We start from the raw sequence: 19,324 nt of genomic DNA, 5'->3' as shown, positions 1-19,324 counted from the left end.
TAGACACCAATTTAAGTGTTGTTGCACTGAACTGATGCCACATCCTACTTTGCCTTTCAGTTAACTCCCACCCCCCAAAAAAATAACTGAATAATGTAAAAAATACATATAAGTGTATTCTGTCCATTAGAGGAGTGAAACGCACAGACACGGAAAAGCCAATGCATTGGGTGCCTCTGCTGACTGCTCTGTCTCTTCTTTCCAGTAGTCAAGGTTCCACCAGGAGAAGATTTGAATTCTTAAATCTTCTTTAACCTAGATTGTTCCAGCTCCACAACTGCAGTGTAGTCTCCAGTGCATAGCCCACTTTAATTTTAAATGACACCAGCAACTGGCTTTCCATCATTTCCTTTAGGAGGCTATTCCATGATCCCGCAGACTTCACTGTTAGGAAATATTTCTTTATAGTTAGTCTAAATTTTCCATTGCTCTGTTTAATCCCATTATTCCTAATTATGCCATTTTGAATCATTCTTCTTCCTTGGCACTTACTCCCTTCACTATACTCATACTCCTAGAGCATTCACAACAGCCCTTGGAGCGCCTGGTTTCTGGCTAGTGATGGCAGGGTCATCTCATGATGCTGAGGTTTACTACATGATCTCGCCAAGTGTTAAATGCGCTACTGGAGTCTAAGACAAAACTAAGAGATGGTCTGCAGAGTAATGCAACAACTGGTGCATTTGCTTTGTAATCTGCTCTGCCCCTGGTCCTACCCCCCCATGATGCCTTTTGTGCATTTGGTATGTGTTTGTTTGCATGGGTGTGAATCTATTTGACAGTGAAATGCTGATCAGCGGAAACATCTCAAACAATGCCATGAACATCTAAATCTCCCAGATGATTATGTATCAGATTCAGTGGCTAATTTAACTTCATGCAGCTCCAAACTATCCAATAGACTTTATCTTCCCATAGCTAGATTGCTGTATTTCACCAATGTGTCTGCTCCTTAGTCTTGGCACAAGGCCCACATTACAACCTACTGGTAATGTTGAAAGCATCCCCAGCTGAGGTATAGAAGGCAGACATGGATTGTTCAGTCACCGAGTAGAAGGCCCAGCAGTAACCAGCTTGTGCTCCACGACCCATGACCTGCAATAGACACAGACCACAGGAAGTCCCGCCTCAAGGGGTCTGACAGAGAGCAGCCTCCTGGCTTCTGACTGGATCCCCATCCTATATAAATCTAAGGGGCATTCCAGGAAGCATCCAGACAACTGTGTGGATCTCCTGCAGCTGCCATGACCATTCCTGTATTCTGCTCTTGAACTCCTGGCTTGATTTGGATCTGAAACCTGACTTGGACTCTGATTCTTAATATCTACCACAGCCTGGAACTTGATTACAAACTTCTCTGCTACTCTCACCTTAGGTTTGGCCCTACTCTAACTCTTGGTCCTGACTGCCCTTGTCAGGTTCTTAATAGTTTGCCCATACCACCCTAACCTGTGATTAAGGCCTACCCTGGAAGAGCATGGAGGCAGCTGGCCGTTCCCTGCCCAGCATGCCCCAGAAGATACTGGAGATGCCTCAACGGTTAACCACCCCCAGGAGGAGCTCCTCGTGCTGCAAGCCCAAGTGTCGCAGCTCCCAATAGAGAACCAAGCTCTGTGCAGGCAATCCATCCAGTTCCATGATGAAAACATGGCACTGCAGGCCCAACTGGCACAGCACGCTACAGATAACCACATACTATGAGAGTGGTGGCCTGGCTGCGGAACAAGAATGCTCCTCTCTGGGCACGCACTGTAGCTGTGTACCCAGACCCCTCCCAGAACATTTTAATAGGGACTGCCAAAAATTCAAGGGTTTATTAACCAATATCATCTGCTGTTTCTGCTCTGCCCCTTGTCCTACCCCACCACCAACCAAGCAAAAGTAGGACTCATCATTTGCTTCCTGATAGGAGAAGTATTGGACTGGGCCTAAGATAGATAGTGTATCATCATTCATCAGCCAGATGATGAGCTTTGTTCCTATACTTGGCATTGTAAAATGAATGATGAAGCTAACTTTAATGGTATCCCAAAGATCTCAATACTTATTTAGCAAGGTCTGGTGATGATTCCCACCACCTTTCTGTTTAAAAAGCTCATGGGAACCAGATACCTCCATGTTCTCCTGAGCTGCTTTTTTCCCCAAATAACTGTACTATTGAGTACTTTCCTAAAGATGGTACAAAAGCAATGGCTAGGCTCTAATGAGATCACAGCACGGGGATCACTTACTATATACTATCTTAAGCCAATAATGACTGGGTCTGATTCATCACCTATGCAATGTCTGAAATGGAATCAAGCCAAGAGTACCGTAGTTCAATCATAAGTTATGTACAAAATAAACCGCATAGCTCACTGAGTAGCATGGAAAAATTATTTCACCTCGAATGCAGTGCAAACCCAGCCAGGCTAAACATGGACTAATTTGATATCACCTATTTTTAACCATTAGCCTAGAGACTAACCAGTATAGAGAGAGTCAACATGATCCAGTGGACTGAGCACTGGCCTGCATTCCAACCCCTGCTCTCATGGGCTCAGTGCAGTCATGAGCAAGTCACTTTACAGTAATGTGCCTCAGTTTCCCAATTTCTAAACTCGGACTATAATAATGTCTAATGCTTTCAGGCTAAAAAAACCTCGCTGTGACACATCTGTGCTAAGTCAGTGAAACGATAGATTTACATTTGATTTGCTTTGAGTCACTTGCAGTATGTCTTTTTTACTAGATAATTTGCCCTCTTCTTTTGGCTCCTGGAGAGTGACTCTGTACTGGGTTCGTATCTCCCTAGGGAAGACAGACCCATCAAGCTACTTCTCCTTGCCATCTAAGCTGCCACTGATACTGGCAAGAATGACCTTGGTCAACCTGGGTTGATTTAACTTATATCAGTGGGTTTGCACAAGAGCTGGGGATGACCCCTCTTTTGTGATCGGCGCAATCAGAGACATGGCAGCAGATAGCTGAGATCACCCAGGAACCAAAATAAATCAGAGACTCACAGCGCTTGCCCACGGCTGAATCATAGGCTGTATCTGGCACTTTAGAGATGGGCGTCTTACTTTTCCCGGAGAGCTTCACTTCCTGTATGAGAATGAGAACAGTCTGAGCTGCTAGCTGAACAGTTACATGTCCACAAACAGATTTTAAGAACCTTGCTAGGCACTGGCATGTATGGAAGGCTATCAGACCATTAGACCATAGGGTATATTGTTCCATTATGGTTCTGATAGAACCGCTGCATATTACACTTTGGCGTGCCTTCGTCAAGCCCAAATTGTTTTATGATTAGGAGAGTGCACCAGCCCCAGAGAGCTGACAGTGTCTTGATTCCAGGCACTTCTAACCAGCACTAAGGATTCCACTCCATTGTTATAGCTTCACCTAAGTATGCGCCAGAGCCACTTAACCCCCAGGGTAACTCAGGTCACCAAATAAATCCCCAGTTTACTCTTAATTTTGGCCTCAGTTACGCCCCCCGTAGTCACACGAAGTAATAAATCACTCCAGGAGTAGTCCCATTGGTTTCAATAGCATATATAGAGAGTAAAGTACTACTCCATGCAAGTAAAGAGATCAAAATCTGGCCCTTAGTGATTGTATCCCTTATTTTTTTAGCCATTTCCAGAAAGGTTTCTTTGCCTATCAACCCGAAGTCCTGGGCAATGTTTTGCTAGCTTTTTTTAAGATCACCTCATTGTCTCATCTTTCTGACCGAGGTAAGCCCATCCCTTTCTTTAACCTGTCCCTACAGCATGTAGATTTCTTATGCCTGGAATTATCTTTTGTTGTCCTTTGTTGCCTCCTCAGCCAGGAAATCCTCTCCTCTCTGTGGAATCGCGATCACTAAGGCGGTACTACATGCTGTTCCAGATGGGGTCTCAAAAGGGCCTTATCCAGTAGTACTATGGCAAGTCATCTACCTTGATGCTAATGACTAGCAGTAGTATCTTGTTTGACTCTCTTCATAGGGCTTACGGGTTTGTGCTTCATCCCCACCCCCTCCTCCAAAGTGTCAAGGCGCATTAACTCCTTTCTTCCAAGACTTTTTGATTTACAGTTGATTCCATCACTGTCTCTGCTGCCAAGAGCTGTAGAAAACAGGGCAAGCAGCTCTCCTGTCTTTGTTGGTTGGTCTCAGAAAGGGCATGCACAATGAGATCCAGTATGGCCTCAATTCTGTGACTGTCATGGGGGTACTCTGAGTGCGTTTGTGTGACTGTGTTTTCTGGGTCACCCAAGGATTTTCAGTGTCCTTAGTAGATGCTGGGGCACATGCCCCTTGTTCCTGGTAACAGCCCGTTTGAAATCACTGAGACCTGGATGGCCTAGGCTGAACTGTGTTTCAGGGTCAGAAGGGTGTGTGTTTAGATTAGGAGGCTGTGGAGGAGGGGACTTTGTCCCACAGTGGATTTGTACACTCTGCAGAATAGGGTTCAAATTTAGTTTAAACTACAAGTGGAAATGAGTTTGTTCTCTCCAGTGGCTGTTTCCTGGCTCTCTTCAGTGTTATTCACTGGTCACATGAATTGGTGCTAAAATCTAATAAATTTCCCTTTACACACACCACCAATTACTAATGAAGGGCCAGATTCTGCCACTCTTACTCCCATGAAGTAGTACCCTACTCCAGAAGTAGTTCCATTGAACCCAGTGGGGCAGCTCATGGAGCACATAAGTACAGGTGGCAAAAACTGGTCCATAGGAAACATGGTGTGTGTTTGGGAAGCTGCTAGTGTGCTTGTTTCGCACCGCAAGCACTGTGAGTTATAAGAGAGATGGTGTTGGTGAACATGCAGAGAAGCCACTGTTGCATGCATTAGGCTCCGCTCTTTGTCTCCTAGCCATGCCCGGGAGCAAGCCCTAGACTTATTTTTCTGAGCATCTAGTCTCACACCAATATCTGTCCCTCCTGAAACCTGATCTCCTTTCCTCAGTTCTGCTCACCATTCTACAGTAGTGCATCCCTATCCCATTGACAACAACTGGCATTTCATCACCTAGTTCAAAGGTAGCTGGGTTCTGTCCTGAATCCCAAAGGGAAATACATTTCTTGGGAGGTTTGGAAGAAGAAAATTCACCAACCTTTCTGGCTAAATCCTTCCCTGTGGAGGTTGCAGCACTCCATTGTTGCCTCCTGCTATTGCTCTGGGATGACGAGATGGACAATTCAGTCCAGGATTTAGCCCCCTGGGTCAGAGGCTGGGTGGTTGTCACTATGCTGGACTCCATTTCACTCTCCCTAAAGCTGCCACTGAAAGATGCTGTCTGCTGTGTAGCAAAAGGGAAAGCCGTAAGCTGTGAAGTGGCAGCAGCTTTACCGGTGTTGAAGCTGGTCTGAAGTCTCCTGGAGTTCATTGCTGTGCTGTTGGTTTGATGGAAGGTGAGGTTCTCCATGGATTTGCTCCTCAACCCATCGTTGACGTGGCCTTGAGGTGAGGCAAGTTTCCCCCCCAAAGCCTGGTGTAGAACATTTCTCACCATGATCTAAAAATTGCATCAAAATAGACTTACTCTACCTCCCACATAGCTATCTCCATAGGGAGTGCACTGTGGTTGTAATACTCTACTCCCAGTCCTGATCCCCATCACCCACTCTCAATTTCATATCTTCTGTCATGTTACTAGGCTTGGAACAGTCTTCCATCAATCATTCTCCTCCTATCTTCTGATTGCTCCTCTCTAGAAACCACTCCTTCCATAAACCCTAGCGATGCTGATCTGCACATGGCTCACTCTTTCCAGACCTGTGGTCCCATGTTTTGTCTTGTCTATGCTAGAGTCTGTTTTTTTGTGGGAAGGACTGTCTTATTCTGCGTTCTGTAAAGCGCTGTGTTTGGACCACATTCTGTTCCCTCTTCCACTGGTGTCAATCAAGAATGGCAGCACTGAAGTCAATCAAATTACAAAGCTATAAGGCTGATGTGAGACTCTATCTCTACAGTACTGTTTAAATGCTTGATAATAACAATTAGTATAATTAATTTCAGAAATGTTTGTTTAATATTGAGTTCAAATACACTTTGCTTGCATCCTAATGCAGAAATACCAGTGCATTGTGCTGACTGATGGGAGCAGGGAAGGGAAGCTTTTAGTTCTTGTTCCTTTTTAAGTTACTAAACAAATAAAGATACACACAGGTATTGGCCAAGTTGGTGTATTGGGTTAAGATGCTAGGCATCCATTTCTGGAAGCTGGTCTGCGTAGGCCAACCATTGCACCTGCACAGAGCCCCACAGATTTCAATGGGGTCTTCCTGCATGGATCAGTTTGCAAGATCAGCAACTAACCTCTTCACACATGGGTTCAAATCTTGAATTTAGTCATGTGAAAATAGGTTAGTTAAATCTCTCTCTTGCTTCAATGGGAGTTGAATGGTTTCCCTGGTGCGGGTTTATTATTTGTATTCCTGGCTCCTAGAGGCCCCAATCATGGATCAGGGTCCCCCTGTGCTGTACAAACACAGATCAAAGGAGCTTGCAATCTAAGTATAAGATGAGACACAATAGGTAGATACAGGCAGATGGGGGAGTACAAGTCAACAATGAGACCATACTCATCACAGCATGATAAGCAGTAGTCTAGCCAGTGGGAAATTCTGCTAATAGTTTTAGGATTCTGCAAGGTCCTAAAGCCTGTTATATATTAAATAAAAATCAACTGAATTTTATTAAAGGAAACTTTAAAAATGTTATAGATAGAGAATAATAGGGGCTGGTCTACACTAGAAAATTAGGCTGACTTAACTACATCACTTAAGACTGAAAAATTTCACTACTGGTGTGATATAATTAAGCCAATCTAAGCCCGGGGTTAGATACCACCAGATCAACAGAAGACTTCTTCCATCGAGCTACCTATTGCTTTTTGGAGAGCAGGATTTACTACAGTGACGCTACGGTAAGCATCTACACTAGAAACACTACAGTGTTGCAGTTGTGCCGCTGTAGCATTTCAGGTGTAGATGTACCGAATGTGCCCTTTCCTGTGTCTGATTCTCTGTGGCCATACCAATGATGTGACTGAACTGAACCCTCGTGAGAAGGGCACTAGCCAGCTCCTATGAACTGCTTGATTTTCACTCATTGGGACAATACACTGTGTCAGCCTGTACTCTATTCTATCCCTCGTATAGTAACCAGTTTGCCTGTAGCTCACCTTGCAGTTGTCTTGCTTTGAGGCACTTTCACAATCCAGTATGTTCTGATACCTACACAAAAGACAGAATGTGGCACTTTACTTCCTTTCTATACACTGCATTGAATACATTTTTTTTCTTATACAGGAAATTCCCAGTTTTTCAAAGGTCTTGGTGGGGCAGAGGGGCTCTGAAACCTTCGAAACTCAGGTTTCATGAAAAACTAATTCTGGCTTTGATATGAATTTTGGATAAAGGGATGGGTCTGAATTTGGGATTGCGACCCAGCAACCTCCTGGTGCCAAAAGGCAGAGGGGTGCATAGAGTTATAGGGATCCCCGGGTCTGGTATTGACATAATAATTCCTCAACGGGTATCATGTAAAGTCTCTACTGAAAGCTTGTGTCACACTGGTCATCACAATCACTGTGAAATGTATGTGCAGATAATTCATAAGGAGTCGTGTATCTATATGTTCTTAAGGTCTGAGTTGGGGCTGAGCACCAAAAGGTGATAAACCAGTTTCTTTCAGTTGGGAGATGCTTATATACCTGCCTGGCAATATGTAAACTGAGTACTACATACTTCACAATAAGAAAAGGAGTACTTGTGGCACCTTAGAGACTAACAAATTTATTAGAGCATAAGCTTTCGTGAGCTACAGCTCACTTCATCGGATGCATTTGGTGGAAAAAACAGAGGAGAGATTTATATACACACACACAGAGAACATGAAACAATGGGTTTATCATACACACTGTAAGGAGAGTGATCACTTAAGATAAGCCATCACCAACAGCGGGGGGGGGGGGGAAGGAGGAAAACCTTTCATGGTGACAAGCAGGTAGGCTAATTCCAGCAGTTAACAAGAATATCAGAGGAACAGTGGGGGGTGGGGTGGGAGGGAGAAATACCATGGGGAAATAATGACAGGTTTCAGAGTAGCAGCCGTGTTAGTCTGTATTCGCAAAAAGAAAAGGAGTACTTGTGGCACCTTAGAGACTAACAAATTTATTAGAGCATAAGCTTTCGTGAGCTACAGCTCACTTCATCGGATGCATTTGGTGGAAAAAACAGAGGAGAGATTTATATATACACACACAGAGAACATGAAACAATGGGTTTATCATACACACTGTAAGGAGAGTGATCACTTAAGATAAGCCATCACCAACAGCAGGGGGGGGAAGGAGGAAAACCTTTCATGGTGACAAGCAGGTAGGCTAATTCCAGCAGTTAACAAGAATATCAGAGGAACAGTGGGGGGTGGGGTGGGAGGGAGAAATACCATGGGGAAATAGTTTTACTTTGTGTAATGACTCATCCATTCCCAGTCTCTATTCAAGCCTAAGTTAATTGTATCCAGTTTGCAAATTAATTCCAATTCAGCAGTCTCTCGTTGGAGTCTGTTTTTGAAGCTTTTTTGTTGAAGTATAGCCACTCTTAGGTCTGTGATCGAGTGACCAGAGAGATTGAAGTGTTCTCCAACTGGTTTTTGAATGTTATAATTCTTGACGTCTGATTTGTGTCCATTCATTCTTTTACGTAGAGACTGTCCAGTTTGGCCAATGTACATGGCAGAGGGGCATTGCTGGCACATGATGGCATATATCACATTGGTAGATGCGCAGGTGAACGAGCCTCTGATAGTGTGGCTGATGTGATTAGGCCCTATGATGGTATCCCCTGAATAGATATGTGGACAGAGTTGGCAACGGGCTTTGTTGCAAGGATAGGTTCCTGGGTTAGTGGTTCTGTTGTGTGGTGTGTGGTTGCTGGTGAGTATTTGCTTCAGATTGGGGGGCTGTCTGTAAGCAAGGACTGGTCTGTCTCCCAAGATCTGAGAGAGCGATGGCTCGTCCTTCAGGATAGGTTGTAGATCCTTGATGATGCGTTGGAGGGGTTTTAGTTGGGGGCTGAAGGTGATGGCTAGTGGCGTTCTGTTGTTTTCTTTGTTGGGCCTGTCCTGTAGTAGGTGACTTCTGGGTACTCTTCTGGCTCTGTCAATCTGTTTCTTCACTTCAGCAGGTGGGTACTGTCGTTGTAGGAATGCATGATAGAGATCTTGTAGGTGTTTGTCTCTGTCTGAGGGGTTGGAGCAAATGCGGTTATTGGTGATCTTCCTAAAAACACCATCCTAGCCACTATGGATGTAGAAGCCCTCTACACCAACATTCCACACAAAGATGGACTACAAGCCGTCAGGAACAGTATCCCCGATACTGTCACGGCTAACCTGGTGGCAGAACTTTGTGACTTTGTCCTGACCCATAACTATTTCACATTTGGTGACAATGTATACCTTCAAATCAGCGGCACTGCGATGGGTACCCGCATGGCCCCACAGTATGCCAACATTTTTATGGCTGACTTAGAACAACGCTTCCTCAGCTCTCGTTCCCTAATGCCCCTACTCTACTTGCGCTACATTGATGACATCTTCATCATCTGGACCCATGGAAAAGAAGCTCTTGAGGAATTCCACCATGATTTCAACAATTTCCATCCCACCATCAACCTCAGCCTGGACCAGTCCACACAAGAGATCCACTTCCTGGACACTACGGTGCTAATAAGCGATGGTCACATAAACACCACCCTATATCGGAAACCTACTGACCGCTATTCCTACCTACATGCCTCTAGCTTTCATCCAGATCATACCACTCGATCCATTGTCTACAGCCAAGCGCTACGATATAACCGCATTTGCTCCAACCCCTCAGACAGAGACAAACACCTACAAGATCTCTATCATGCATTCCTACAACTACAGTACCCACCTGCTGAAGTGAAGAAACAGATTGACAGAGCCAGAAGAGTACCCAGAAGTCACCTACTACAGGACAGGCCCAACAAAGAAAACAACAGAACGCCACTAGCCATCACCTTCAGCCCCCAACTAAAACCCCTCCAACGCATCATCAAGGATCTACAACCTATCCTGAAGGACGAGCCATCGCTCTCTCAGATCTTGGGAGACAGACCAGTCCTTGCTTACAGACAGCCCCCCAATCTGAAGCAAATACTCACCAGCAACCACACACCACACAACAGAACCACTAACCCAGGAACCTATCCTTGCAACAAAGCCCGTTGCCAACTCTGTCCACATAACTATTCAGGGGATACCATCATAGGGCCTAATCACATCAGCCACACTATCAGAGGCTCGTTCACCTGCGCATCTACCAATGTGATATATGCCATCATGTGCCAGCAATGCCCCTCTGCCATGTACATTGGCCAAACTGGACAGTCTCTACGTAAAAGAATGAATGGACACAAATCAGACGTCAAGAATTATAACATTCAAAAACCAGTTGGAGAACACTTCAATCTCTCTGGTCACTCGATCACAGACCTAAGAGTGGCTATACTTCAACAAAAAAGCTTCAAAAACAGACTCCAACGAGAGACTGCTGAATTGGAATTAATTTGCAAACTGGATACAATTAACTTAGGCTTGAATAGAGACTGGGAATGGATGAGTCATTACACAAAGTAAAACTATTTCCCCATGGTATTTCTCCCTCCCACCCCACCCCCCACTGTTCCTCTGATATTCTTGTTAACTGCTGGAATTAGCCTACCTGCTTGTCACCATGAAAGGTTTTCCTCCTTTCCCCCCCCTGCTGTTGGTGATGGCTTATCTTAAGTGATCACTCTCCTTACAGTGTGTATGATAAACCCATTGTTTCATGTTCTCTGTGTGTGTGTATATAAATCTCTCCTCTGTTTTTTCCACCAAATGCATCCGATGAAGTGAGCTGTAGCTCACGAAAGCTTATGCTCTAATACATTTGTTAGTCTCTAAGGTGCCACAAGTACTCCTTTTCTTTTTGCGAATACAGACTAACACGGCTGCTACTCTGAAACCTATACTTCACAATGAACACCTATTTAAAGACTGAGCAAACGCTAATCATGAGCTTGTGAAGTCTCCAGGGAAGAGTCTTTCCAGTAAAAACAAGCAGCAAGGGGTACCCTGTTTACAAGTGAACACAATGGATTGCTGGAACTATATCTGAGAGTGCAGAGGTACACCCAGATATCCTTCATGTAGGGGACAAGCTGCCAGCTGGCTTATCTTATGAATGGATGATCACAGCTGGTCTGGCTGTTTAACCCCGTGAGAAAAACTTTGGGTGAGCTAACTTTTGTGAGACAGGAGGATGTCTTAAGTTTAGGCTCTAGAAAGCGGGGTATGATTTTACTTTACATGTAAGCCTCTATTTCCAAATCTTTTGCATGCTACTTCTAGAATCTCTAGACTTTGTTAAACAAACTTTGACTTGTTTTCCCTGTAAACAAATCTAAGTGCAGTGAGTTGGGTGGCGCGGTAAGCTGGGAGACACTATTCCTTTGGGAACAGTGGATCTGTGAATTCTGCGAGTGCCCAGTGGAACACAGGCTGGACACTCAGGGGGGATGTTTGAAGGGCTTGGAGGTTGGAGTGTGCCTTACCTGCAGAGGGACAGTGGAACCTGCTTAGGCTCAGAAGGCAGTGCCTGTGTTACCTCTAGGCTGGTGGTGAGAGGGAACTGACCCCTGGCAGGCACAGACAAGGCTTCCTCATGCTAAGGGCAGGTGGTAGCAAGGTGCCTCACAACTCTGAGTACCACGGGAAACATCACAGGGATGACTTGGAGATTTTGATATTTGAGGTACGGAGAAATGGGATCTCATAGGTTTTACAGGCAGGAGGAGCCACTGTGATCATCTAGTCTAACCTCATATATAACAGAGGCCAGACAACTTCCCCTAGGGATTCCTGCAATGAACAAAGCAACTTGTGGTTGAACTAGATAGAGCACATCTTTTGGAAAGAGATCCAGTCTTGATTTAAAGATTTGAAGAGATGGTGAATCCACGCCACCCCTCAATAAGCTTTCCCAATGGCTAACTACCCTGGCTGTTAAAAAAATTAAGCCTAGTTTCCAGTTGTAATTAACTTCACTTTCCAGCCACTGGCGCTTGCTATGCCTTTGTCTGCTAAATTAGAGTCATCTACTACCAGACGTCTTCTCACTCATAGACTGCATCAAGTCACCTCTTGAGCTTCTCTTCAATGTGCTAAATAGATTGAGCACCTTCATTTTCTCAGTTACGGCATCTCCCTGTTGACATCCTAAAATTAAATACTGCACATCTATATGTACATTATAAGCAAGATAAATGTAATAGTCAATGTGTTTTGATTTCCTGTAATCCAAATACTAATGGCAGCAGATCATTGTTAGCTTACTAAGGCTGTGGTGTCCAGGAACACACAAACAGTAGAACAATAGGGCAGAGAACTGCAGCTCGCCAGCTACTCCTCAGTGTAGTTTTCTCTGTACCTGTTAGCCAAATAACGTATAGTCTTTCCTCACAGTTTTCACTCTCTTTAGTCTCTTCTCCTTCTTTCTCTGGCTTCTGCTCTGATTCTCCTAAGGGTGTGTGTGACTAAATGCTCCCAGGAACATTGAGAAAGGATGGACACCTATCGCTGAAGGTACCAGGTAGTAGATCTGTGAGAATAATGGATTTGTTTGGTTCTCAGGCAATTCTGAATTTTTTTGTAATTGTTTCGGGTTGAGCTGAAAACAAAAGTTTTTGAAATTTTCAGCAAATCGAAAAACTGGAAAAAAAATCAGTGGTCAGAGAACATGTTTTGTTTGACCCAAAACATAATGCTTTGTTTTGAGTTTGAGCATTTTAAAACATTAAATACAGTGAAAGGAAATTTTTAATTGAAAAGTCAGAATGTTTCATTTAAAAAATGTTGAAATGAAGTGTGTTTTTTTTTTTGGAACGTTATTTAGGTTTGGCTTTTTTCCCCCTCTACCAAAGCAATCTGGTGACATCCATATGAATTTGTGAAATGTTTCAGAGTTGCCAAATCTGCATTTTTTTTTTGTGTGTGGTGAAAAAAAGTTTCAGTGGAAAAATGTCATCAAGCTCTAGCAGGTAGGTACTGATAATCTACTGATTTCAGTGAAACTGCAGCAGAGAAGAGAACTAGCATCAGGAGAATGCACCATCCTCCTTAGGAGAGCACTTTCAATAGCTCAAGCACACACCAATGTGAAGAACTAATACAATGCCCCTGGAGAAATGGAGAAATCTTGCAGGAAAATGTGCAGACAGAGCCTTGTAGAAAGAGGGTGGAGGAACACTTTTGTGGTGAAGGCTGCACGAGATGAACCAGGGGACCTGATTTCAGTCTCAGGGATGCGCTTGACTTCACTGGGAGTTGCCCATGCATGTCAGAAGGCAGAGTCTGACTCTGAAAACTTATAGTAGACACCAGAGATCTTAAAATGAACCTTCAAAGAGAAGGTCCTGGTCTGATTTAGTTCAACGTCCTATCATTTAAGAGACAACCCTCTGCTCCACTGTCTGAGGTGAAGGCAGGGGGGTCTCCGGGACACACGCCCCTTGCTAATTGAGTGGGGACTCTGCTGGTGGTTCTCTAGGGTGGGGTTGGCTTATTACAATGGGTTTGTGTTGCTGCTGAGGTTGTGCTCCGAGTGGGCAAGTGTTATTGTAGGATTTATTTAATTTTGAAATAATAAACAGATGCCTGTCCAAGGCTCTAGCTGCCCTGGCATATTGTTAGTACAATCCCAGCAGCATCATGGTGATCATTTTAACAGGACCTCGGCCTGCCAGTCACCTAGACACCCTTCCTCTTTGTGGGAAGCGCATGGTTAATCCTCTCCAAAAACCCTCTCCACCAAGGGGCTTTTGCAGTGTGCCTGGAAAGTCACCAAACCGGGCTATTTCAGATCAAGGCACGGAGCAAGTGCCAGAATCCCAGAGTCCTCACAGAACATGCCCTGTTAGCTGCCACCTCATGAGGATACCCAGCTCACATGCCCCGCTGACCTTAGCTATGACAGTACAGCAGGGGAGAGAGGTAGGAGGCCCTCGTGTCCAGTTAGGGCTTGATAGGTTGTAACTGGCCCTGTTGGTTAGTCTGCTGCATATGAACTGTGTGTTTAAGAGTTTGCCAAGAGCTCCCTGAGGGTGGACTGGAGGTTTTTTGCCGCATTTAGTCCGGATCTCAATACGTCAATAATACGGAATGGTTAGTGGCATTTGGAAGTCAGCTGCTTACCTGGCCACTAATGCTGAGACAGAGTTTCTTCTTAGAGCCACTGCTCGATGGGCTGACCTGCTCCCTGGAGAGCCAAAGGCCGCGAGAAAGGACTGAGGCTGTCTTGGCTTGTCATCCCTTTCCATGCTCTCCGTACCTGCTCCAACTCTCTACCTGCTGGCAGCAGAGAAAAGAAGCAAACTCAATGCACTGTGAGTCTGGGGAAAGCCTTTGAAAGTCTCTCCAGTCCATTTATACCGTGCAGCAGTGTATATTGTGTGGGCCAAGCTCTACCTTCCATGACACCTCTGCAAACTCCTTATGTCAGAGGGATTGAATGGAGGCAGCGGAAGGTCAAACATGGGGCTCTATAGAAACTCTGGCATCTGATGGGGCCTGTAATGTTATCTAATTAAAATATAATCATGCAAACCATTGTTGCTACCACTATTATATAATTGCAACGAATCATATACAAAGTATAACACACGGCCAGAAAGGATTAAACAACTTGCAGGCTAACTTACCCAAAGCCGACCTTTAAAGACATGTTAGAAAGTATGTGAATGGTAATTAGGGCCATTCAATGTTAGATAGGCTAGAACCTTGAAATGCAAACCTATATTGTTAAAAATTAAAGGTGATACTAATTATGTGTTTACTTATTAATCTTGTTAAATGTTAGCCATGTAAACAGACAGTTTCTGTCTGTCTCCATAGCTATTGATTCAGAGATCAAAAGGGAATATTAACATTTAGATGAATCTTGGGTGAAATAATGTCATTGTCTATATATCTCTTTGAAGTTTGTGATAGACTGCTTAATGGATAAATTATCTTATGTTAATCCATGTAGTTAATTACCGTGAGGTTTAGAAAACAGAGGGTTACATCAAAAGCCTGTTGTTTAGCTAGGACTGTGTGGTCAAGCAAAACTGTAAAAGAGATCCTTGGGTCCTGATCCTGTCATCTCAGATCTGCTTAAGGTTTCATACAGGGGAAGCCTAAACTATAAGGATTGAGATCCCAGTCTTAAGATCGAACACCCTGAATATGATATTGGACATTGGACTATAACCTATGGACTAAATTCTAAAAGAATTCTTTGCAACTACAAAACTCACCATCTCTGCTATGAATCTCAAGCTCAAGAACTGAACTCATGTCTGTATGTATATTGATCTTTTAACCATGCTCTCTCTCTTGTCTTTTTTAGTTTAGTTAATAAGAATTGGCTGTAAGCGTGTATTTGGGTAAGATATGGAATATTCATTAATCTGGTTTAATGTGTCTGATCCTTTGGGATTAGAACATTTTTCTATGATGAATAAGATTTTCATTAATCCTCATCATATCTGACTTGGGTAACTAGGTGGAAGCCTAAGGCTTGGTTACTTTAAGGGAACTGTGTTGTTGACTTCTGAGTAACCAGTGGGGTAATAAAGAATCTGTTTAATGCTGGCTTGGTATATCTAAGTATTGGACTATCCACCAGTTTTGGGGGATTGTCTGCCTCATTCTTTGCAGTTCACCCTAATTGAGCGACCTCAGCTAACTCCCCCCGGGACCCCAGTCACAGGGCAGAAACATCATAGGAAAAATCAAGTGCTCTCTGATACTACCACGGTATGTGCAGCTTGTGATGGGGACCATCTTGTTAGACCCAGTCCGCTAGTGGTCAGAGCACTGGCTAGCCATAGTTGGCAGTAGTGCTCAGTGGTTCAAGTCCAGGGAGTTGATGGTAGGGGAACCTGGGCCCTCTCACTCCTGCAGGTTCCAACCCAGAGCCTGGGGCAGGCAGTTCAGGTATGTGACCTGGGCTAAGGTATCACCCAGCCTACTCCCTTGGCTACTTTCTACCATGTCCTGGCCTCTCCTGAGGCCCACTGCAGGCCTGGCTTACAGCATCCCCCCAGGTGAGGGTTAAGAGATTCCCTTCCCCACTCACGAAGAGCTACTCCACTGTCTCTTCTGCAGTGGCTAGTGGCTTTGAGTGGAGGGTGGTGCAGGGCTCCTTGCTTGCATGACCACCCTGACTGAGTGTGCTGCGCCTTTTAAACCCACCTCCAGCGAGAGCACTCCCACCAGGCGCCGCTGGGTGGAGCTTCCTGTGACCAGATCTACTCCTTAACCCCCTCTTCCCCAGAATGGGGTTTGTACACCCCATCACAGGCTTACAGTTCTGATTCAGGAAAGCAGGTCAGCATGACTTAAGCACATGCTTCAAATTAATTCCGCCTGCTTAAATTCTGCCTGGGTGAAGGATGATTTTCTGAACTGGGGCCTCAGTGCACAGACTGAGGGGGCTATAGATGCATGGAAATGAGGAGGAAAATACAAAAGTTCCTCTGCCCAACTTGGCTATGCACCCCGAAGTGTGAATCCTCATCCAACCGCTGGTGTTTAGAGTTGCTAGAAACAGCTACACTTTAAATCAGATTAAAGGGAGCAGGGAATTGACAGAGAAGGGAAAGAGCTGGCAAAGGCTGGGATATTGTGCATACTCTATCCGGGCTGCCTGCTTGTAAATTACAAAGTAAATTACAGGGAGAAAGTAAAAATAACTCACCCTTGGAGTTTTCTCCACCAGGAGATATTTGGGTTGAAATTCTGGTCCTGGCCATATTGAAGTCAGTGGCAAAACTCCATTGACTTCAGTGGAACCAGGATTTTCCCCTTTATGTCTGTCTCTCTTGAAACCTTTTGGGAAAGGTTTTTCAAATTTTGGGAAATGTTACTAATAAAAAATATAGTATTTGTACAGTACCTACTAGTGTGCTAGGCACGGCAAGGGCTAGAGGCAACATTGATTAAACTAGGACAGTCTTGCTTTTTTCATTCTTTGCGACATTAACTTTTAAAAAGTAAAATCCAGCTCAAAGGTGCTCTTTACATCAAATTTAAGTCTGATGCAGGAGTTAGGTCTTTTCAGTCTCTCGCTACTGGAACCCTATTGGATCTTCATGTCCATCCCTCTGCCAAAGTAGGGTAGAGAGCCCCTAATGAAGACATACCAGAGACAGAGAGTTCTTTATCATTACAAAAATAAACTACTTTAATGGAAGTTTTGTGTCTGTATCTGAGGGCACAATTTGGTCTAGTACCAATGGATCCTTTACTGCCAGTGTTATGTGAACTTCCAACTGCCTCTCCTTAACTGAGGTGGTAAATGGAGGAGGTGATATTTAGCATTTGTATACCTCTGCTGCCATAAATATGTCTATCTAGTTTAATGTCTGTTAACTAGATATGGCTGTATTCAAGCCCCAAGAATAAGTAGCAAAAGTATCAGGCACTGGTCTATAGATCATTAAACTGATATTTCAATATGTACTGAACCTTCTGGGCCCTGGTTTTTGAATGGGTCCTCTAGACATTGCCCTCTCAGAAACAATAACTGGCTGCAGTTGTGTGTAAGTTATTTATTTACAATGAAAATTCACAATACGAGACTGTGGAAAAACTGAAACCATTCCTACATTAGATTTTCACATTAAAACTCCCCACTTTGTTTGCAAACTGTATTTCAGTAGCCATTTGCATTCTACAAAAGAATAGCCTGGCCAAGATTTTCAAAAGAAACTAGTGATTTTGGGTGCCCAACTGAAGACTCGTTAAAGGACCTGATTTTGGTGGCGCAGCACTTTCTGAAAATCTGTCCCCCTCAAACTGGGCCCCCAAGGACTGGGGCACCCAAAGCACTGGTCACTTTTGAAACCTTTGGCCACGACATTTTCTGTTTCACAGGCAAGGATGTTTCAATTAAAAATCATAGACATTAGAGAAGGAAAAGACTTAACAGATCATCTAGTCCCATCTGCTGTGGGCCAGTCTGGGGTTAGGCCATATTGTATACTGCTGCAGAGCATTGTGTCTAGTTTTAAATGACTCACAGTGTTGGTCCTTTAGAAGATTATTCTACAGCTGGATCCCACCATCAGGGACATGTTTCCTGAGATTCAGCTGATATTTCCCTTTTCTTAATTTCAACCCATTACTCCTACTTTACTTACCTTTCTAGAACACCCTAAACATTTCCCATATGAGCATTGCACCCCCCGGCTGACAAGAGTACACAGTAATTTCTAGGCTGAGTGCATTCAGCTTTCTGCAATCCATCACAGCACAGAATAATAGTTCTCGGGAGAATTCAGAGTTAAGTCACTTACTTGCTAGAATGCTGGTCTGAGCCCGGGATATGACTCTGCCATATAATTTGTTCCTTGATGTTCCTTGATACCATGCAGCTGATTCCTTATTCCTGTCCACTCGCTTTGGTGCTAGGAACTTAGGTGGGCAAAGTCCCCCAGCAGGACTCCAATTAAATATTAAAAGTAAGTGGTGAGAACAGGGTCACCACGACTCAGACAGCTGGCATCAATGAGCAGAGTGGAGCATGGCTCCCACCAGTCCTTGTGAGGCTGTTTCCCCCTCAGAAAGTCTTTTTACTTAGAAAAACACTGGGGCTAATCCAGATTTCAGCAGAGCTGGTTGGAACATTTTCACCAAAACGTGCTGTTTTATTAAAGCATTTTGCAGCCATGTATCAGTCTGAGCATCAGAGCCATACACTCAGCCACTCTAGAGGCTGGTGGCTAGAGTACATGCTGTGTACCGAATTGCATATGGAAGAGAGGTGGCTTATTATTGGAGGAACAAAAGCACCGAGAACAGGCTGATCCAGAGGGTGACAGATATTTTCTCTGCCATACAAAGCAAAGAAAGAGTCTTAAAAAGATTATGAGGAGGGAATAAACCGCTGGCCATTGTTTACAGTAGCAAGGAAGTGAGCTGTAGCTCACGAAAGCTTATGCTCAAATAAATTTGTTAGTCTCTAAGGTGCCACAAGTCCTCCTTTTCTTTTTTGCGAATACAGACTAACACAGCTGCTACTCTGAAACAAGTACCAACTTAAGGATCCACTCGGAATCAGAACCTCTATAGTGCTCTGTATTATATATAGACATAGTAAGGGCTGGTATAGAGTACAAAGTTAGGGTTCATGCCCTGAGCAATGTAATTAAGCCGACATAAGCCCCAGAATAGACACCGCTAGGTTGACGGAAGAATCAGAGAGGTGGATTTACTACAGCGACAGA

General features: G+C 44.2%; 1 protein-coding gene across 1 annotated transcript in view; it reads right to left on the bottom strand.

Annotated features, from left to right (window-relative positions):
• Nucleotides 1-18,532, bottom strand: part of XIRP1 (xin actin binding repeat containing 1) — a 53,698-nt gene extending 35,166 nt beyond the window's left edge. Inside the window, exons 1-5 of the mRNA XM_043509712.1 lie at nt 18,395-18,532; nt 14,247-14,399; nt 7,162-7,213; nt 5,089-5,490; nt 3,006-3,087 (exon numbers count right to left, since the gene is read on the bottom strand). Of these exons, the coding sequence (XP_043365647.1) occupies nt 3,006-3,087; nt 5,089-5,490; nt 7,162-7,213; nt 14,247-14,371 (661 nt within the window). The 5' untranslated portion in view covers nt 14,372-14,399; nt 18,395-18,532. The remainder of the gene's footprint in view (nt 1-3,005; nt 3,088-5,088; nt 5,491-7,161; nt 7,214-14,246; nt 14,400-18,394) is intronic.
• Between the last annotated feature and the right edge of the window lie 792 nt (nt 18,533-19,324).

This window comes from Dermochelys coriacea, chromosome 2, assembly GCF_009764565.3.
Source record: "Dermochelys coriacea isolate rDerCor1 chromosome 2, rDerCor1.pri.v4, whole genome shotgun sequence".
Lineage (NCBI taxonomy): Eukaryota > Metazoa > Chordata > Testudines > Dermochelyidae > Dermochelys > Dermochelys coriacea.
This window is presented reverse-complemented; position numbering and strand designations above follow the sequence as displayed.